Below are 22,532 nucleotides of genomic sequence, written 5' to 3'. Positions count from 1 at the left end.
TTAAATATTATAGTAACGTAGTGTGTTTGTCGCGTGTGTGTTTCAGCCTGCGTGGCACGGTATAAGTGCTGTGACGTGTCCATCACGGAGGGTTGGGGGAAACACTGGTGGTATCTGAGAAAAACCTGCTACCTCATCGTAGAACACAACTGGTTCGAGACGCTCATCATCTTCATGATCCTGCTCAGCTCTGGGGCTCTGGTGAGGACACGCACACACACACACACACACACACACACACAGACACAAATGAACGAGTTTTTAAGCCTCACAGATGCAGGGAGACACATTCACTAAGTCAACGGCAAGATTCCAATAAACAAACAAACAAATAAATAAACGAGCAAGAACTGATCGACTAAAGTCATTCTTCTTCCAGCCACACGGAGCACCTCTAGGTGTAGAGAGTGTGTGTATGTGTGTGTGTGTGTGTGTGTGTGTGTGTGTTCTGGTGTTAGTTGTGCTCCTCTGCCCAGATGCTGGAGATCAGCAGTGTGTCTCCTGCTGCGGTTCCTGAGCCCGGCTCTAAGGGTCCGTCACCAATCCGTCACCGCGTTAAAGCCACACATGCAGAGGATCTGCTACATCTGCAGCTACACTTAGGGACCATCCACCCACCCCATGTCTTAGTGACAGAGTGTGTACACGAGTGTGTACACGAGTGTGTACACGAGTGCGTCTGAGATTTATTGAGCCTGCAGTGTCACCTGGTGGTAATTTCTTGAACTGTAGCCAAACGTTTCTTACCACGCGGCAGGCAAAAGCTCTACGCTAGACATATTATAAATTAAATATTAAAATAATGCTGAGGAGGACGTATTCAGTGATGTTAAAGACATTTAGCCAATTATTCGTACTAAATGTATCAAGACATTGTTTTGTACAAGATGTTTATAAACTTTATAACTATGGGTTAATATTCTCCTGTGTGTACACCTGAAACATTTTTCATTTAGTTAATTAACTACTACTACTAAAAATAATAATAAAATAATAATACAATTGGCTAAGGCAGGGAATTGTAGGTAAGAAAACAAAAAACATGATACAAATTAAATCGCCATGTTTCCATAACCTGTCATATGATACAGTAAATATATATCTATAGAAACATTAAATAGCTGATTTGTTTAAGCTGCTTTTTACGACTAAACTGAAGAAGACACACACTCACAACATCGGGTGTCTCTCCAGCAGACCTGCTGACCTTTTACCATCCAGTTCTGCTGGTTTAATTGGGTTGGTTTAAAAAAAATGTATCTACCCTGGTCATTTCCACTGTGAGTGCTAACTGTAGATGGCGCTGCAGCGGAGCGTGTAAATCTCAGCTGATGGACAGGTTCTCTTGGTGCTGATGCTCCTCTCGTGTTCCTCTACAGGCGTTTGAGGATGTGTATATAGAGCAGAGGAAGACCATCCAGATCATCCTGGAGTACGCAGACCGAGTCTTCACCTACATCTTCATCCTGGAGATGCTGCTCAAGTGGGTGGCTTATGGCTTCGTCAAATACTTCACCAACGCCTGGTGCTGGCTCGACTTCTTCATCGTGGATGTGAGTAGCACTTTCCCTCCTCTTCCTGCCGACCTGTCTGTCTTTCTACTGTCTCTGTCTCTCTCCACTGTCTATATCTCTGTCTCTCTTTGGCTATTCGTCTATTCGTTCCTGCTTTAATCTCTCTCTCCCTCTCTTTCTCTCTCTCCCTCTCTTTCTTTCTCTCCCTCTGTGTGTGTAATGAACAGAGCAGAGGAACAGAGTGTATCTCTCCGCTGGTGTTTCAGTCTTTATATCAGTGAGATGATAAACAGATGCAGGTGTTTTCTGAGAGTCTCAGTGTTAAACTTCTGCTTATGTTTCTTTAGTCTTGTCTTTCTGTCCCCTCCCTGAGACAGTGTGAGCTCCACTAAAACCTGGACTTATAAAATAAATGGTGTTAGTCTGACTAAAATTCTACTAAATGGAACTCCTCATAGTCAGACTCACACACACACACACACACAGCGCGGTGGGGAGTCGAGCTGCTCCTGTGTGTGTGTGTGTGTGTGTGTGTGTCGTCTGATAACACTAAAACCACGAGGGTTGGCATGGAAAAGTTCAGTGTACAGCACGTATAAACATACAGCACTGTGAAGGGGTCTGTGTTTCCACCCCGCTACACACACACACACACTACACACACACACACACACACACACTACACACACACACACACACACACACACACACACACACCCGCCCGTTACACACACACACACACTAGCTAACGGTGTGTGATGTGATCGATCAAGCTAAAATCAGACTCTAACTCCACCCCCTCAGCGCCCTCTAACTCCACCCCCTCAGCGCCCTCTAACTCCACCCCCTCAGCGCCCTCTAACTCCACCCCCTCAGTGCCCTCTAACTCCACCCCCTCAGCGCTGCGGCCTCTAACTCCACCCCCTCAGCGCCCTCTAACTCCACCCCCTCAGCGCCCTCTAACTCCACCCCCTCAGCGCCCTCTAACTCCACCCCCTCAGCGCCCTCTAACTCCACCCCCTCAGCGCCCTCTAACTCCACCCCCTCAGCGCTGCGGCCTCTAACTCCACCCCCTCAGCGCCCTCTAACTCCACCCCTCAGCGCTGCAGCCTCTAACTCCACCCCCTCAGTGCCCTCTAACTCCACCCCCTCAGCGCCCTCTAACTCCACCCCCTCAGCGCTGCGGCCTCTAACTCCACCCCCTCAGCGCCCTCTAACTCCACCCCCTCAGCGCCCTCTAACTCCACCCCCTCAGCGCCCTCTAACTCCACCCCCTCAGCGCCCTCTAACTCCACCCCCTCAGCGCTGCGCCCTCTAACTCCACCCCCTCAGCGCTGCGCCCTCTAACTCCACCCCCTCAGCGCTGCGCCCTCTAACTCCACCCCCTCAGCGCCCTCTAACTCCACCCCCTCAGCGCTGCGGCCGCTCTGTTGCTCAGGCTCTGTGTTTCTGTATTTAAATGTTTTGAATGTGTTTGTAAATGATTTGTTATTATAAGAATATTATAACTTTTTATAGCTTAACTCTTAGTTGGACATGCTACATGCTACATGCTAACATAATAGCGTTGTAAGGTAACAGTCCTGTCCTCAGCGCGCCACTCACTTCCTGTCTGCCCGGTGGGATGTTCCAGCACTTCCTGTCATGTGATTTCCTCTGGTGATGGGGGCTGTACAGTCCACCGTGTGGCTGTGAAAGGAATCACCAGAAAACACATGAAACATCTGAAACAAGCAGCTGGTCTGAAGCTCGAGCTCCAATGAGAGGGGAAATAACCACAGCGTGACGTCATCTCAGCGTGGCAGTAAATCACAAATATATATATATATAAAACACGATATATTTGATATATATATATTTAATATCTGGAAAAAGTAAAAGTATAATCAGGATTTGGGAAAAATGAAGTTCCGACTTCCCACTTCCGGGTTCAGCTCTGTGCCGCTTTACAGCAGTGTCTGAGCGACAGCACAGTAACAACGCCCTCTGCTGGAACACGCCGTAAAAACGCTGATGTTTAACACAATGAAGCAGCAGCTTGAATTAAGTAAAAAAACAACAACAAATCAATAAAAGAGCACAAACTGATCAACTGAAGTGATTCTTTTTCCAGCCACACGGTGACCTGTGTGAGCAAACACTCAAGAATGATTTAGCCAACTGTGTGTGTGTGTGTGTGTGTGTGTGAGAGAGAACGACCTCAGTTTGAACGCTGAACTGTGTGTAACTGGTTTGTGTCACACTTTAAGTTGATGTTAATATCAGCCAGTATGTTATTTATGATAACGCTGGTCTGTGAGATGCTAAGCTCTCTGGGTGCGGCGGGTGAAGCTCTCGCACGAGCAGCAGATCTTCTTGTTTAAAAAGATGGAGATTGCAACTCTGAGTGTGTGTGTGTGTGTGTGTGTTAAGGGGACGCATGGTAAGTCAGACTTCCTCACTGGACTGACATGGCTGTAAGTTTGTTTGGCGATTCTCTGACGGGTGACTGTGACCTTGTCTCTCTGTAGCGCTGATGGAGCCCGAGGCACTGAGCTGGCCGGGGAGTGAGAGGGGCCAGGGTAAGGTCACTGTTAGGACTCTCTCTCTCTCTCTCTCTCTCTCTCTCTCTCTCTCTCTCTCTCTCGCTGTCTTAAACCCCGCCCCTAACCCCCCCTTTCCCCCTAAATGACTCTGTACTGTCGTTGTGTGTACTGTACTCGGATGCCGTGTTCGTACGTGTATGGTGTATTTCTGTCTGTTTAGAGTATGGTGGATGTGCTTGTAAGTTTGTGCACTCCTTTCTTCTTTCTCTTAACGTTTCCTTTTATCTTTCTTTCTCTCCCAATTATCTCAGCTACACGTTTCCTTCCAGGTTTGCTGTTTATGCTGCTTTCCGAGTTTCGTCTGCCTGCGATAACCAAAACTAATCACATACTAAGAGTTAAAGAAAAGAACAAAAACTACAATAAAAACATGACAAGAACGATTACACAATCAGCGTGGTTTAGAAAGCTTTGGGGTCTCCAGGATCTCTAGTGAGCAGATAACTCATGTCTAACTCTCTCTCTCTCTCTCTCTCTCTCTCTCGTTCTTTCTCTTGTGTGTGTTGGTAAACACTTATATACATACATACACAGACACATGGTGAATTATGTATGCATATATGTGTCATGTGTTTCTAACTCTTCTGTGTAATAGCAACCTAGGCTTCTCTCTCTCCCTCTCCGCCCTCCTCCTTCTCCTCCTCCTTTTCGTCCCTCCTCTTTCCCACATCCTTCCTGACTTTAACACTTTGGCCCTGTCTTTCTGTCTCCCTCTCTCTCTTTCCCTCTGTGTAGGTTTCTATAGTCAGCCTTATAGCTAATGCGCTGGGGTACTCAGACTTGGGCCCCATTAAGTCCCTGAGGACTTTGCGGGCCCTCAGACCCCTGAGAGCTTTGTCCCGGTTTGAGGGAATGAGGGTAAGCTGCCCAGTGCATGTCCCTCACACTGTGACAACACGACCGCATGCTAAGATCCACCATATCGCAAAAAAAAAGAGAGAGAGAAAAGATCATAGCAAGCAGGAACAAAAAAATATAAGCAATAAGGCATCCATCTTATATCATCTGAGCTAAAACTGCATGCATTTTATATAAAAAATAAGTGCGCATGGAAATTTTGCATGATGCAGCTCTAAAGATTAAGCGAAGACACTTTTATTTAAAAAAAAGTATTATTTAGAGTACATCAGAACTTGCGAGTTTATTATTAATGCTTTGTACTCCATCCTGTAACATCTGTAAAACAGATTGGGGGCGGGGCTATGTGAGAGCATAGTTTTGTGATGTCATAATTCTATATGCTATGTGGCTTTAAATTTAGGCTACATAGCATAGTATAAGCACAGTTTTAGCAACAGAAGCTAGCGGTAGCTCAGTTAACTTTTTTGTTTTATTAGCACAAAATTGAAGATGTAGAAAAAGTTCCTCAGATATTCTCACTCACAATTTACTTCCTCTACAATAAAATGAGGGTTGGAGCCCTTTACCGGCGGCAGTAATGCAGTAATGCAGTAGTGCGGAGGCAGCGTTCTAGTAAAACCTCCACCCTTTCTAAACCCCGCCCGCTTTCCAAACCCCTCTCTCTCAAACCTAGCTCATGGTTTCATGTGGCACGTCAGTGTGTTTATGCTAAAGCTCCCACTGAGGATGGTATCGGTGATATAAAGCTCATGATCAGATCTTTACAGGAAATAGTTACGACCTGAACTTGTGTTCATGCTAGCAGTGGATAGAACGCTCGAGTCACTTCTGGTTTTCCTTGTGGCTGTATAGTAACTCTATAACTCCTGTAAGTGGGCGTGGTCAGTTTTTTAGCTACAAATCCTGTTATCCTTGCCAGCTAAACATAAATGAAATAAGGCACTGATCAGTGTTAATGTCACATCCTCAGCTCCGTTCTTAGATTTCATTAGGGAGACAGACTAACTGCACTAGCGCTGACACGCACCAAAGGAACCGACGGCCTCCGTGAAACTCCTTCTGAGACCTGGAACATCTTCCTGTAATAATGTGCTAGTTATGTAAGAACTGCAGTAGCAGGAAGGTTTAAAATGGGGAGCAACAGACCACACACACACACACACTCACACACACACACACCGTACGACAGTATGATTGATCTTTTCACACGTAAATTGCAACTAATTCAGGAAAGTCTTGCTAATGTGAACGACGCTAACGTTGACCCGCTGCTTTGTTGCTTGCTGGTGTGAAGGTCGCGTAATGACGCGCATTATTTTAAAAGCTTTACTTTTGTGTTATTTCAACTGCACTGTGATGCATGTTTCTTTCCAACACACACACACACACACACACACACACACACACACACACACACACAGTGAGCCATGCTAGTGTCTGTAGTTCAGTTTTTTCTCACTCAGCAGGTGAAGCCCAGTGGTCCAGGTGTCGGTGTAGAAATATTTGCCCCAGACTTCAGCCCTTACACACTTTAGTTACTCTGACGGGGTTTTATCAACTCCTACTAGTTATCAATACATTTTATACTTATACACTTCTGTTACAACTATTGCGAATACCTAATGCGTTAGGAACAGATTATACACACTTCTGGGACATTTGGCATGAGACACACGTTTCTAAACCTGAAGAAAATGGCATTTTGAGTCTTTTGATTGGCATTTTGGCGCTTTGACATTCAGCTCTGACTAACCGTCTAACTTTGACTAACTCTCACAGAGTAACGTTCTGTAACCGCGGTGGATAAAAACATCCCCGTACCTGAGAGTGCATCGCAGTCACACAATCCTCTATTGATCACGTTAAACACCAGTAAAGACCTGTTACACAACACACTGATTTAGTCTTATAGTTTAGTATATTAGTTATATAGTTTAGTAGATTAATTTATCAGTCATTATTTATAAATATATGTTTTGTAAAAAGATGAATTATTTATAAGGAACACTTCTGTAAGGTAGAAAATATTTATATTTATATTACATTCATTTATAGTAAGACCAAAATGGTCAAGAAAATACTGTTACCCCATCAGACGGGCAAGGGGTCAGGCGAGTGAGTGTGTGTTTTGGAGAAGAACATGTCCACAGGTAGGTAGGCTTTATGTCCTGCTGCTGGCTCTGCATGATCCGCTGCTGGCCTCCATCTCAGAGCTTCATCCAACCAGTCAGTGTGTGTCCACATCGTGGCTTTTGTGTGTGTCATGTGAGTCTGGCGAGGTGAAGCCTGAGTAGATGCCTCCCTGAGCTTGAGTGAGTGAGTGAGTGAGTGAGTGAGTGAGTGGCTCTTTCACAATCTGAAGCGGTACACTGGAACGGCAAGTAATTCAATCTCTTTAGCTTTTAGTTCAATTATTATGATGATTCTTATTACTGAAATGGTGAGAATAATCTCCTCTGTGTTTAGGTTCATTATACAGGAACATTAACACTGAAAGCTCATGCTTCTGGGCTGAACCAGCTTATCTTGTAGATCTCAGACTGACAGAGCGAACGCTTCAGTGTGCCGCTACGGAGGTTTTATACAAGGCCTGACGCATTGAAAAAATCTGTCATAGACCCTAATAGATGTGAAGCATCTTACAGGGAAATGTATGAGGGACCTGACCCTCAGAAATCTTTATATCTACACTCCTGGATTACAGACCCCCTTTACAGAAATGGGAGAAAATCACTGCCAGTCAGACGTACTGCGGTGTATAAATAACATGTCGTCCATGCAAAACAACTAAAGCTCATGAATATTCCTTTAATGGAAATTTCATTTTGATTGCAAAATTAAATATTCTGTAGTTGGTGAGAAAAAAGCTTTAGTACATAAATAAATTAGATTACATTGTCATACATTTTCATTAAAAAATTAAAGTAATAGTAATGCAAGAAATTTATTATTATTATTATTATTGCTTTTTTTGTTATAATTCTATAAAATAATAAAGATGAATATTAAATTATATTAAATTCAGGGATTTAAAAAGTTAGAGAATGTCCGAAATGATAGAGAATGTGAGTGTGTGGTGGCTGAAAGTATTGGAACTAAAGCAAAATCATTGTTTTAATGACATTCAAGACGATGAGAATAATTTTATGCGGTGAAATTGCTCCACAACAGCCTAGTATTTAGTATGAAGTCGAGAATGTCGTCTGCAGTACTCTGGTGTCGCTCGCTCAGTCCATGCTGCTTGATCGTTTCCTGAAGATCTGCACAGAAGAACAGTTTCTTGACTGCTTTCGCCATTGTCCACCAGCCTGCTATTGGCTTTAGGTTTGGACATGACCCAGGCCACAGCTCCAGAAGATCAACACCACTATACAGAAACATAGGCAGTGTTGCACATCACGTGCATTATAACATGTAGTTCCAATACTTTTGGCCCCCACTGTACCGTATATATAAAGCAGTTTGGTTAATAAGTCTAAGACCACACAATAAATCTGAGAATGGGAATTGGAAATAAACAGAAAGTTTAAAAATTTTAAGAAAATGCTCAGATGTTCCTCATGTCCAAGTTCTTTAACTGCAGTGTGTGATCTGACAGTCTGATGGATTTAAAGCATGTTTTTATACAAAAACTCAAGCGCACACCCTGTCACTAAAGCAAATCGGACGAAACAAATAAGGAGGATATTTCACACATTCAACATTCTCTTCACTCAGGTTGTTGTCAGTAATAGAGTTTGTAATGGAAGTTGTTGTAATTAATTAAAACAGAACACAAAATACAAGTTTTCTTAGTAGTGCTGCCAAACCGTGTTTTAAATAAATTCCAATGAACATTGTCTACATGCTAATTAAGAGTTTAGGTGCTGAAATTATGTCATATTAAAAGTTTTAGAAGAGCGAATAATGCCTTTTTTAATTAATTAGAGATTTATGCTGCATCTGCGGTGTCAGCTCGGTGTCCAATTGGATTAAGCAGCTTTTAATGGAGCAATAAATGTAAGGGTAGTATCAGGCGATGGAGAACATCTGCTCTGTGACGATGTGTCTTGTGTTCACCGCTAAATTAAAGAAACTGTATTGAATAGAATTAATTTTATAAAAGGCGTCTGTAATTCCGGAGGTTAGTTTACCCAGGGTAAGATCCTTATTATTTACACCATGAGCATTTCTCAGGAGCACAAAGAGCCACTATTTCACTCCAGATGTGTACAACAGTAATGAGTTACTTCTCCACTAAACCTGCACCATAAGAGAGGAGGTAGGTCTCTCCTTACCCCTGCGTGTCCTGTCTCTGGTCATTAGGTTGTGGTGAACGCGCTGGTGGGGGCCATCCCATCCATCATGAACGTGCTGTTAGTGTGTCTGATCTTCTGGCTCATCTTCAGCATAATGGGCGTGAACCTGTTCGCTGGAAAGTACTACTACTGCTTCAACGCTACGTCCGAGGAGTATTTCAAGACTGATGATGTCAACAACAAGACGGAGTGTTTCGCTTTGATCAACGCAAACCACAGCGAGGTTCGCTGGAAAAACGTCAAGATCAACTTCGATAATGTGGGAGCTGGATATCTGGCACTTCTACAAGTGGTGTGTGTCGTCTTTTTATTTTATCACGTTTACTGTAGCTTAAGGTGTTATCTGTTCACCCACTTATTACACACTCGCACACTAGTCTCACACCCACTCAATACACACTCACATACCAGTCTTACACTCACAAATACTGTACACACTCGCACTCCAGTCTCACATCCACTCAATACACACTCGCACACCAGTCTCATATCTACTAAATACCAGTGTTGGGGGAGGTTACTTTTTAACATTACGTTGCAAAATTACTGTCTTTAAAAAGTAATCAGTTACATTACAGCGTTACTTTCTGATAAAAGTAACTAGTTCGAGTACTTTTCCAAAACTCCTCATTTTTGGAAATTCCACATTTTGGATTCCTCATGCATGCTGTTTTAGTCAAGACCTTTATAATTATTCTACCATCATCACTCAGTCAAGTTCAACCTATAATCTGTTAACTACTAATACCCCTATCTCACCTACTAATACCCCTATCTCACCCACTAATACCCCCATCTCACCTACTAATACCCCCATCTCACCTACTAATACCCCTATCTCACCTACTAATACCCCTATCTCACCTACTAATATCCCTATCTCACCCACTAATACCCCATCTCACCTACTAATACCCCTATCTCACCTACTAATACCCCATCTCACCTACTAATTACCCTATCTCACCTACTAATTACCCTATCTCACCTACTAATACCCCATCTCACCTACTAATTACCCTATCTCACCTACTAATTACCCTATCTCACCTACTAATACCCCATCTCACCTACTAATACCCCTATCTCACCTACTAATATCCCTATCTCAACCACTTATACCCCTATCTCACCTACTAATACCCCATCTCACCTACTAATTACCCTATCTCACCTACTAATACCCCTATCTCACCTACTAATACCCCTATCTCACCTACTAATAGCCCATTTCACCTACTGATACCCCATCTCACCTACTAATACCCTATCTCACCTACTAATTACCCCATCTCACCTACTAATACCCCTATCTCACCTACTAATACCCCATCTCACCTACTAATACCCAAATCTCACCTACTAATACCCCTATCTCACCTACTAATACCCCCATCTCACCTACTAATACCCCCATCTCACCTACTAATACCCCTATCTCACCTACTAATACCCCATCTCACCTACTAATACCCCTATCTCACCTACTAATACCCCATCTCACCTACTAATACCCAAATCTCACCTACTAATACCCCCATCTCACCTACTAATACCCCCATCTCACCTACTAATACCCCCATCTCACCTACTAATTACCCTATCTCACCTACTAATTACCCTATCTCACCTACTAATACCCCTATCTCACCTACTAATACCCCTATCTCACCTACTAATATCCCTATCTCAACCACTAATACCCCTATCTCACCTACTAATACCCCCATCTCACCTACTAATACCCCCATCTCACCTACTAATTACCCTATCTCACCTACTAATACCCCTATCTCACCTACTAATACCCCTATCTCACCTACTAATAGCCCATTTCACCTACTGATACCCCATCTCACCTACTGATACCCTATCTCACCTACTAATTACCCCATCTCACCTACTAATACCCCTATCTCACCTACTAATACCCAAATCTCACCTACTAATACCCCTATCTCACCTACTAATACCCCCATCTCACCTACTAATATCCCCATCTCACCTACTAATATCCCCATCTCACCTACGCAGTTTCATGGGGTGGCAGTAAGTACGGTTCATCATGATTCACCGCCAGGTTTGGCGCTGTGATTAGGTTTCCATGTTTCTAGTCAAACCGCATAGGTGAGATAAAGGTGTAACAGCAAGAATAACTGCAGTGCGCAGTTCTGATCGCTGACCCTTCTTTCGGAGGATGGTTGGACCGCTCCCTCCCAGCTCTCTCTGTGGGCGCAGCCTCAGACGGGACTTCTCTCTGTCGTCCGGTGGCTGGGCGGCTTTCCCAGGCTGGGAACAGGGGCTGTGACATGAACCTTTTTGCGGCCTTTTCCTCCATTGACGCAGGGTCACGATATCCGGCTCCGTGTGAAAATTGAGCATGCGGGTGTCCAAGCTCCGGCAGTGAGCATGCAGGTGTTCTTAATGCGGTAATCAAAGGCGTACTCGCCTTTTCGAAGTCCCAGGGGCTTGTTCCATTGCCCCTCTTGCTTGCTGATCTTTTACGTTGTAGCATGCATGTTGCACATTCCGCTTATTAGAGTCCTCAGCAACTCCACAGATCCCAAGCTACACTCCCCACTGTGTTTTGTAGCGCGGGGAGAACTTTAAGAAGCTTCTCGCAGCCGCATCCTTACGATTTGGAGACTTTGGAGGTGTTTGGGAAAAATGTCACAATCCCTTTATAATCCTACATTTAGTGCAGGAATTTGCACTCCCACACCATCATCCCATCACCAGTGTAGCTTTGTGTTTAATTTAAATTGAAGTTAAATGTTAAACTCTTGTAATTAAAGTATGTTTGCAGTGTTGAACTTGGGTTTTTAAGTGACACAACTAATGTTATATGGACATTTTCATTCAATTATTCATATGCAGTTCAGTTGTGAAGCTGGGGTATAAATCTTATGACAGCTTTTTCCTAGGTTCAAAGTTAATTTTTTTTTTATATTTATAGAATTGTGATACATATAAATTCACTATTTAAATGAAATCGGCATAGATATAGCATGACTTTTGTGTAAATTAAAAGAAATTTTCTGCCAGAATTGTATTTATTGTGTTTGTTTTTATTCACACCTTTAAGTAAGATGTGGCATAATTCCTCACTATATTATTATAACATTGTTATATTGCCCAGCCATTTTATTACTTTTATGAAATACGATACAGTTAAAACTTGGATTGCGAGCATAATTCGTTCTGCCATTTTAACTTTTAGTTTTCTTCACGGAGGCTGTTGTTGCAGTACAGTTAGCAAAGAACAGTCACTACAGGTGGACATACAAAAAATGCCTTATAACGTGGTCACAGTGTTATAGTAAACAGTACACGCATGCATGGATGTTGACTCTACAAGTGAGACTGAGCATAGGAGATGATTACCAACAATTGAGATCACGTGACGCAAAGCGCAAGTGTACTACTCGTATATCAAAACCTAGCTTGTTTATTAAGTTAAAATGTATTAAACCATTTTGCTCGTCTTGCAAAATGATCGCAGACCGAATTGCTCGCAATCCAATGTTGCACATATTATATATATAATACTATATTTGTGTATTTATATTTAAATATGTATGATTAGCCGTGTACAGTGTGTATTTCTGTGAAAGTCTCCACTTGTAACACTAAGAACATTTTAGCTTTTAACCCAAAACGCCAGATTGTGTTGAGAATCTGAAACGGATTGAAAGCAGAGACTGACCTCCCTTTTCTTCTGATACTCTGCTTCATTAGGCCACCTTTAAAGGTTGGATGGACATCATGTATGCCGCCGTGGATTCCAGAAAGGTACTACATTTATGCTGCTTTTTTGTAAGAAAAAAATAATTACTCTGTGCATTAGGTATGTTAACATGCAGGCTAATAATCTGTTTAGTATTACTTCTAAAGAAAAACACACGGGCATTCGGTTAAAGTTCCAAACCATGGCTTGCTGTGATGCTAACACTCTGACTCTGATCATAAGCTGTGATGTACTGTACGGTAGCAGCAAGTTGCTAAAGCCAGAGCTAAACCAAAATGTTTATTGTGGACTTACAGACTCTAACACAAAACAAGAAACTTTGAATCTTTATGTTAAAATAAGTATTTTTTTAATGTATTTTTTATCACCTTTAGAATAAGTTTTCAAAGTTGCTCTGGATAAGACCATTTGCCAAATGCTTAAAGAGTAATTTATCACTTAAGTTATGCCCCACAGACTGGGTTCTTGGTTAGGGATGGCTCACTGGTTAAGGCATGGGCCTACGGTTCGGAAGGTCCCAGGTTCAAATCCCACGTTGTCCCAGGTGGGCCCTTGAGCAAGGCCCTTAAAGGATGTATAATCAGATAAAAATGTAAAAATCCATGTTCCCGGATCCTGTCATCAATACTACTAAAATACTATACAATAGAACCACTGTGTATATATATATATATATATACCATTATGTTATAACAATGTACATATCATTAATTAAATCCCATAGTATGTGTTGATCTCTTAACATTACATACATCAATATATATTACGGCCTGTACTTTACCACACCAGTAGTATGTAGTAAAATCCTATAATGTCCTGTGATGCCTACCATAAGTACCACGCTAACACTATGGTATATTTTGGTATGTACTATAGGTAACCATAGTAACAGTTATTATTGGCTGCAACAGGCTGCTCATGTCCTCCAGGGCGTTTAATTGAACAGACATGATTAAAGTCAAGTCATGAAGGAAAAACTGGACCATTAGATCCTGTGCGTGTGCAGAGAAGCATTTTATTCTGCAACCAGAATGAATTCTTACAAAAAAAGTTTGCAGGCATTTAAAGATCAGCAGTGACATTTTATAGTTTTGTTTTTCTAAATAAGCTTTTGATTTTGGTTGGATCGTAGGTCCGTGTTGATTTATGATGCACCGTATCATCTCGCTGTCAAGTGATCTTGAATTTGATACTTTCATCATTTAACTGCAAATATCAGTGTTTTATTTGCAGGTTAAAGTGAATGTTTGCTCTGATTGTTCTCAGGTTGAAGATCAACCGAAGTATGAAGATAATCTTTACATGTACATCTACTTTGTCATCTTCATCATCTTCGGCTCATTCTTCACACTCAATCTCTTCATTGGTGTCATCATCGACAACTTCAACCAACAGAAGAAAAAGATGAGTTTTCTTTAACAACCTTTTCCTCTCTGTTTATACAGCTTTCTCTTAAATCACATCAGAAAGCGTCATTCTAAACCAGAATCTATAAATCATGTAATGCTTTGATAAGTGTAAGAAAGACGTGATGAGTTAGAAATTACATTCTTATTTGTCTCATTGCAAATATCAGCTTTTCTTTGTGCTACCAGTCGAGTTAGTTTCACTTCTGTCTTGTGTTTTTAGGTGTTACGCAGTTGTTCTCTAGCCCAATTTTATATTTGAACATGGTTTGTCAAAGGCCAGTGATGGTTCTTCCACTTGTTGAGTGTTGATCCTGTTTGAACAGACACACTTGCTACATGCATGAAGCTACAGCAAGAGTTTGTCAGGTTGTAACCAGTCTTATTTTGTCCCTGTACTTCGGAGGTCAGGACATCTTCATGACAGAGGAACAGAAGAAGTACTATAACGCCATGAAGAAACTGGGCTCAAAGAAACCGCAGAAGCCCATCCCCAGACCACAGGTATGAAAACGAGCAAACAAAAGTCACATCAGATAGACATAAAATATGCTTTCTGTTTGTTTGTTTTTTGTTCATCTTAATTTCCTTTTTTCTTTCAGAACAACATCCAGGGCATGGTGTTTGACTTTGTTACACAGCAAGCCTTTGACATCTCCATCATGATACTTATCTGTCTCAACATGGTCACCATGATGGTGGAAACAGATGACCAGTCAGAAGACACGGAGAACATCCTGTACTGGGTAAACTTCGTCTTCATCGTAGTGTTCACTGGCGAGTTCGTGCTGAAGCTCTTTGCTTTACGACATTACTACTTCACCAACGGCTGGAACATCTTTGACTGCGTGGTGGTGATTCTGTCTATTGTGGGTGAGTAGAAGGAGACAAGGTGGACTGCAGATGTAACACACTGCCATGACTGAGAGGGGAGATAGATATTTGACACATGGTAGTTATGCAAAATGACAAAAGCAGCTAACGGATTTGCCTTTTAAATGTTTGACTTTAACCACGGCTGGCTGCAGGTTCACTGCAGGAATGTTGCACACATTTGATTTTGATTTCCTGCACGTCTACTCATACATAAACCTTGTGTGACTAGCTATGTAACTCGATCTTATATTTTTCTTCAAGCTTAGTCAGGACAGAAGAAAAAGCCCTCTTGTAACATCATGTTATCCTCGACTTTCATTTGTAAAACATTTGGTTCATTGTGTAAAGCCCAACTTGCAAAAGGTCAACTTACATCAAGACAATAAAGGGCACCTATTATACACAATTCACATTTTAGTCATTTAAAGGCAGGTTTCCAGTGGCCGTGTATAAGCAAAACACCATCCTTCTTGCATTTGTGTATCATCGAGTGCTTACATAGCCGAAAAGAATTTCTTCCTAATGTAACATAAGAAGAGTCTATACAAATAAAATTGAATTGAAAAGAGTCCCTCCCCCCAGCTTGTTCTTCAGTGCTGCTGTTTTCTTGGGGGTGTGGCTGACTTCCAGGGACATGACTGAGAAGGGGCATGGGCAAAAGGGACATGGCATAGAGGAGGCCTGGGCAAAAGGGACATGGCATAGAGGGGGCATGGGCAAAGGGGACATGGCATAGAGGGGGCATGGGCAAAGCGGACATGACTGAGAGGGGGCATAGGCAAAGCGGACATGACTGAAAAGGGTCGTGCTTAAAAGGGACATGGCTGAGAGTGGAAATGGCTAAAAGAGACATCTGGGAAAGAAGGTGGGGCTAAAAGGTACATGGCTGAGAGGGCTGGGGCAAAAGAGACATGGCTGAGAGTGGGAATGGCTAAAAGGCACATGTGTTTTATTTTAAATAATTCTTTTGATTGTGTAAAGCTGCTTTGCGGCAATGAAAATTGCTAAAAGCGCTATACAAATAAAATTGAATTGAATTGAATGTGGGAAAGGAGGCGTGGCTTAAAGGGACATGGCTGAGAGAGGCGTGGTTAAAAGGGACATGGCTGAGAGGGAGAATGGCTGAAAGGGGCATGTGGGAAATGAGGTGTGGCTAAAAGGGACATGGCCGAGGGGGACGAGACTAGAAGCTACATGGCTGAGAGAGGCGTGGCTTAAAGGGACATGGCTGAGAGAGGCGTGGTTAAAAGGGACATGGCTGAGAGGGGTTTGACTAAAAGGGACATGCCTGTGAGTGGGCGTGGTCCAGACTACTTCTATCTGAGCCGTTCCTTGTTGAGTGATAGACAGTAGAGTACAAGATGTCCTGTGCTAATCAATAGTAGGGCTTTACAGACTTTTTAGATAATTTGAGAGTGCATAAACCAGTAAATATGAAGCTGGTACATAATGGTACATAAAGTCTGCTTCTTCTTGTAGAAGTTGGAGTAGTTTTTTCAGTTACACAGTACATTGTTGACCATGACTCCTGTTTCTCCTGTTTCAGGTATGTTCCTGGCTGACCTGATTGAGAAGTACTTTGTGTCACCTACTCTGTTCAGGGTAATCCGTCTGGCTCGAATTGGACGAATCCTGCGTTTAATTAAAGGAGCCAAGGGCATCCGGACCTTACTGTTTGCTTTAATGATGTCACTTCCTGCCCTGTTTAACATCGGCCTGCTGCTCTTTCTGGTCATGTTCATCTTCTCCATATTCGGTATGTCCAATTTTGCGTACGTGAAGCGCGAGGTCGGCATCGACGACATGTACAATTTTGAGACGTTCGGTAACAGCATGATCATCTTGTTTATGATCACCACATCAGCAGGGTGGGATGGTTTGCTTGCTCCCATCCTCAACTACCCACCTGACTGCAACCCTGAGAAGGAGAACCCAGGAACCACAGTGAAGGGGGACTGTGGCAACCCTTCTGTGGGAATCTTCTTCTTTGTCATGTACATCATCGTGTCCTTCCTAATCGTTGTAAACATGTACATTGCCATCATTTTGGAGAACTTCAGTGTGGCGACAGAGGAGAGTGCTGATCCATTGTGTGAGGATGACTTTGAGTCCTTCTATGAGATCTGGGAGAAGTTTGATCCAGACGCCTCACAGTTTATTACCTTTGCCAAGTTGCCCGACTTTGCAGATACACTGGAGCATCCTCTACGTGTGCCTAAGCCTAATATAATCGAGCTCATTGCCATGGATCTACCCATGGTGAGTGGTGATCGGATCCACTGCTTAGACATCCTGTTTGCTTTTACCAAGCGCGTCCTGGGTGACAGTGGTGATCTGGACATGATGCGGCAGCAGATGGAGGAGCGTTTCGTTGCGGCAAACCCTTCCAAAGTATCCTATGAGCCAATCACCACTACGCTGCGCCGCAAGCAGGAGGAGGTGTCAGCTGTGGTGATCCAGAGGGCGTACCGTGCCCACCTTTCCCGACGTGGGTTTGTCTGCAAACGCCAGCCTGCCAACAACAAGCTGGAAAATGGAGGGACAAATCAGGAGAAGAAGGAGGACACGCCCTCCACTGCATCCCTGCCATCGTACGACAGCGTGACCAAGCCTGAGAAAGAGAAGCAAGATGACAACAACGAGGGGAAGGGGCGTAAGGAAAAGGGCCGAAACCAAAAAGACGTCAGGGAATCCAAGTGTTAAGGCTGCAGCAGTGGAACACATGGACATCAAAAACAGTCGTGATAATTAATTTAATAACTGCAATTTCAAGCAAAACAAGCAGAAACCCTTAGACTACACAGAGACGTGTACAGATTAATTTCATTTGCAAGTAAGAAAATGATATTTTAAAAAAGATCCATGAATAAAAAGGACAAGACAAAAAAAAATTGTTTACAAACTTCACAGGTGTTGGGATGCGATGGAAAGCACTGAGGTTTCTTCAAAGCTTGACTCTTTCAAGTTAAACCAAACATAATCAGCTTCCTGTGTGACACTGTTGCATCAAAATCAGATCGGATCATTCGCTGAGGATTGATATTTGATTATTGTGTGTTAGAGGGCTACACTGCACTTCTGAACGAAACTTCTTACTCGTACGGGGAAACCGAGGAGAAAACCATCACAGCATGGCGTGCCGTTCCCCGCATCCGGAAAACCCCGTGCTCATGCTGTGTGTTTATGAAAATTTCCGTAAAGGAAATGAACACTGGTGGAAGAATCAGCTTCCGAATCATGAACAGCAGAAGAATCTGCACTTATTCATTTCGAACAAAACTCTAAACGGATGGTGAGTGTGAGTGGAGATCAGTGGAGCGTGATGAAGAAAACCACAGAGCTTGGCTGATTCAGACGGTATCTTTGTGTTAGTCAGCGTTAAATATGCTTTACACGGTCTTTACATTATTTGAGCGGCAAAAAAGGAAAAACAAAATGAAGGGAGGAACAACAAAACGAAAACCAAAACATGTTGCCCATGTCACCCTCAGTAACTACGTCATCATGTATTTGTTATTTATACTTATGCATCGAAAAAGCTTTTTTCTACATGGGCTTTCACACTGATGAGGAAAGGAGGCGAGTACCACGTGCCTCCGCCACTATTTCCGACATTTCAAAAACCAATAATAAATTATTGTGCTTGTTCAATGCATAGAAATGACTTGCATGATGGCATGTTTTGATCAGAAAATTCTTGCATGAATAATCATAGTCCACGAAACACTAATACAGACCGGCGCAGTGGCTCGAGAAGTACATTAAAGGCTGTCCACTGGCTAAATTGAGTCGAATCTGACGACTCTGAAACCGAAATGATCCTAAATTCACCACGTGTCCTTTAACTCGTCACCGATTCGGGGGTTAAGTTGCTACTAAGAGCCTCTTACTAACTGAACACGACTGAAAGCAATGGAGAGGAAGGTACCATTTTTTTTGCTGCTCAGGAGATGATGTGTGTAGAGAAATGCAATCTGTGTGTGTGTGTGTGTGTGTGTGTGTTTGCAGATCAATTTTCGTTTTCTTTATTTTTTGTATGCAGCAATATTGCTTGCCCTGCCTACAGCACTGGGCTCTCGGTGCTCTGTAGACGGAGACTTGAATGCCAGGAAGTGCGACACCGGGTGTGCCACGCTAGTCCCAGCCTCGAGTTAGATTCAGAACGTGGCAAATAATAAAAAAAAATGATTTCATTTTACAAAGTGAATCTTTTCCTACTCCACTCCTTTATGTTACTTTAGAGAGTTCGACTACGTCTACACTCGCGTCTGTTTTTATTCCGGTTCGTGTTTTCTTACATTTTGTTCCTTGACATCTTTGCAATACGACTCTGGGAGGCGGTGTATTTAGGAAGCCAAAGAGTGCTGGTGCTGGTGCTGGTGGTGGTGGTGGTGGTGGTGCAGTAGTTTCAGTTGGTCTCAGGATGGGACGAAGTCGCACAACCTCCCGACCCCAGACTGATGCTTGTTGAGTTTCCCTCATTTTTCTCAGGATACGCCATCACCCGTCGGGACGAGTGTCGAGTCCCTGGGGTCCGGAGCCCGAGTCTCTGAGCTTGTCTAAGAGCGGTGAAGCTTCAACAATAATTGCAGTAATAAACAGAAAGGAGGAAATTCACTGTGAGGGGATTGGGTTAAAGATGACGGGGCTGTCGCACGAGCGTCCGTCTGTCCGTAACGTCTGACAGCGCGCTCCCGTATTCTCATTAAGCCCTCTTTTAGAAACGGATAACGCCATATTGGGGCGCTGCTTAACGATGTCACATTTCCGATATGACTCACGATCCACTCCGCTCGCTGCATGCGCGTAATCGGCGACGTCATCGTCCTGAAAACACACAAGTATTCTAAAGGCCTTCTGTTCGCACCCGTGCAGCCACTTGTCCAGGACAGACTGCACATCATGCATTTATTCAACTCAATTTACAAATGAAATCTATAAATTGTACGTTTAAAAAAAAAAAAAACCAAAACGAGCAAACAAGCAAAAAAAAAAAAAAAAAAACATGAAAAAATTTTTACAGAGAAAATCATAGATAAACACTATTGTATTATACAGTACAGGCTATTTTGCAAACGGCACAAAATGCAAAAAAAAATTAATAAGTTAAGAATGAACTTTTTAAGAAGTCTATAAATAATGTAATATATTGTTTTATTTTAACAGCATGCATAGTTTTGTGTAAATAAAGAAACATGAAAACTACTGCGCTATTAATCTAATCCTGAAGAGGAATAATAATAATAATAATAATAATAACCTGACTAGAACGCTTCACTCGCATCGCCCGGGTCTCACATGGTTAGACTGTGAACTGTTCGCTAGGAGGAGTAGAAATTTATCCGAGACACTTTTCACGATTAATAACGAGGAGGGGAATCTAATACGAGTATTTATTAAAATGCAAAAAAACCTTATGTAAGTCTATATATAAAACCCAGGCGTATATATAGAGCTACGTATATGATGCGTGTGTGTGTGTGTGTGTGTGTGTGTGTGAGTATATACATGCATATGTATGTGTGTATGCATCTATGCACAGATACCTATGTACGTACACATATATACATGTTTATTATGATTAAACCTCCACTGAGTTGAGCTCGGCTTGGAGCGGAGGCGACGCCACACACATCGTCCTCCTCTCACCTTATCTCTATCATTTTTGTGCAATACGTTCAATGAACGACCAAAACTCTGTCCTGGCCCACAGGGTGTGTGTGTGTGTGTGTGTGTGTGTGTGTGTGTGTGTGTGTGTGTGTGTGTGTGTGTGTGGGCAGGTCTAATGCTCAGCGCATGGTGAAATATTAGCTGCTTACGTCGCCTGTATTAGGGAGGGGAATGCATTACCAGCACCTCATTTTCTACCTTTATGTCCTGTGTGCCTGTGTGAAGTGGCCACTCTTTCACACACACACACACACACACACACACACACACACACACACACACACACACACACATAATATAGTTACATAACACACAAGCTCACACACACTCACGTTCTCCTCCCCAAAGGTCTTTATTTACTGATGCAGATTTTTTTTATCTGTGTGTGTGTGTGTGTGTGTGTGTGTGAGACGTGGCTGAACTCTAGAGCATAGCTTTTTTTCCTCATTAAGGTTCACAGCAGTGCAGTCGATCTCCTTCAGTTCGTTCTTTACGTTCGTTTCAGTGCCTTTTTGCTGCCAATTTTTTGTTTAATTCAAAAAATAAATAAATGAATAAAAACTTTAAATGATGTTGAGTTGAAATTCTAAACAAGTGGAGCTTGTTTAAAAAGAGCACTGAGAAAAAATAAAGAAGGATGTCTGAGACGTCCACGAGAAAAAAAAGACCTCTAAAGAAAACCTTAACTGGCATCAGCCTGACTTTATCCTCAGAGGCTGGAGTTTATTGTAGGGCAGTTGGATGGAGTGCGCACTCTTCTCCTAGTGGCTCACTCTGTGGAGAGATCAGCAGTCTGCCTTCCGTGCTCAGCTTCTGCCCATTTCTCACCATTTCTTTATTTTTCTATCAATAATAATTTCAGTTTTTTTCCTTTGTAGCATGACTGAGATGCTCTTTGTCTCATTTGCTGATTAGTAATTGGAAAGTGCTTCTTGGTTGACAATGTTGTTCTTATCTCTTGCCACTGATGATGGAGAGACGATGGTGTGTTGCACAACAGCTTGAATTCAGCGAGAATCAGTGAAAGATTGTCTTCATTTGAGCACGAAACCTTTTTCCAAACAATAAAGCAGCCTTCCAGTTACGCCCGAGTGCTCGTGTCCGTTTCTTTGTGTCTGTCTGTTCCTTATTTTTCGGCCTTCCAGGGCTCCGTGTGTTTAACGCAGACGGCGGACGTCGAGTATCCTCCAGGTGGGGCCGTTACTGAAGAATATCAAGAAGAAAGATGAATTACATGCCTATATTAAAAAAATCAAGTTACTTTTTAATATTATTTTATAATTAAATATATACAAGGTCATCTTTTTAATTTACCCTTTAATTATTTATATTATTATTCTTTTTTTTTTTTTTGGTAAGGTATAAATTTCCACCTCCTAATAAATCCTGATGTTGAATATTGAGAAGGTCTGGAAGCGAGCGAGTGTTAGAGACTTTCTCAGGTTAGGAGTTCAGATAAGATCCGATACTCAGGGGAGGAAATGTGTGCAGCGCTAAACCTCTGCAACGTCTCTGAAAGTTCAAATCATGGCACGGCTACCGAGTATAGTGGGAGATTTACAAGGTAAGATTTT

At 42.5% G+C, this 22,532-nt stretch overlaps 1 protein-coding gene across 1 annotated transcript in view; it reads left to right on the top strand.

The window, feature by feature from the left end:
- scn8ab (sodium channel, voltage gated, type VIII, alpha subunit b) overlaps window positions 1–22,042 on the top strand; it is an 81,514-nt gene extending 59,472 nt beyond the window's left edge. The window contains exons 19-27 of the mRNA XM_053497859.1: window positions 47–201; window positions 1,380–1,553; window positions 4,835–4,957; window positions 9,266–9,550; window positions 12,997–13,050; window positions 14,273–14,410; window positions 14,812–14,916; window positions 15,015–15,285; window positions 16,835–22,042. Of these exons, the coding sequence (XP_053353834.1) occupies window positions 47–201; window positions 1,380–1,553; window positions 4,835–4,957; window positions 9,266–9,550; window positions 12,997–13,050; window positions 14,273–14,410; window positions 14,812–14,916; window positions 15,015–15,285; window positions 16,835–17,991 (2,462 nt within the window). The 3' untranslated portion in view covers window positions 17,992–22,042. The remainder of the gene's footprint in view (window positions 1–46; window positions 202–1,379; window positions 1,554–4,834; window positions 4,958–9,265; window positions 9,551–12,996; window positions 13,051–14,272; window positions 14,411–14,811; window positions 14,917–15,014; window positions 15,286–16,834) is intronic.
- Window positions 22,043–22,532: the final 490 nt, after the last annotated feature.

This window comes from Clarias gariepinus, chromosome 6, assembly GCF_024256425.1.
Source record: "Clarias gariepinus isolate MV-2021 ecotype Netherlands chromosome 6, CGAR_prim_01v2, whole genome shotgun sequence".
Taxonomy (NCBI): Eukaryota; Metazoa; Chordata; class Actinopteri; order Siluriformes; family Clariidae; genus Clarias; species Clarias gariepinus.
This window is presented reverse-complemented; position numbering and strand designations above follow the sequence as displayed.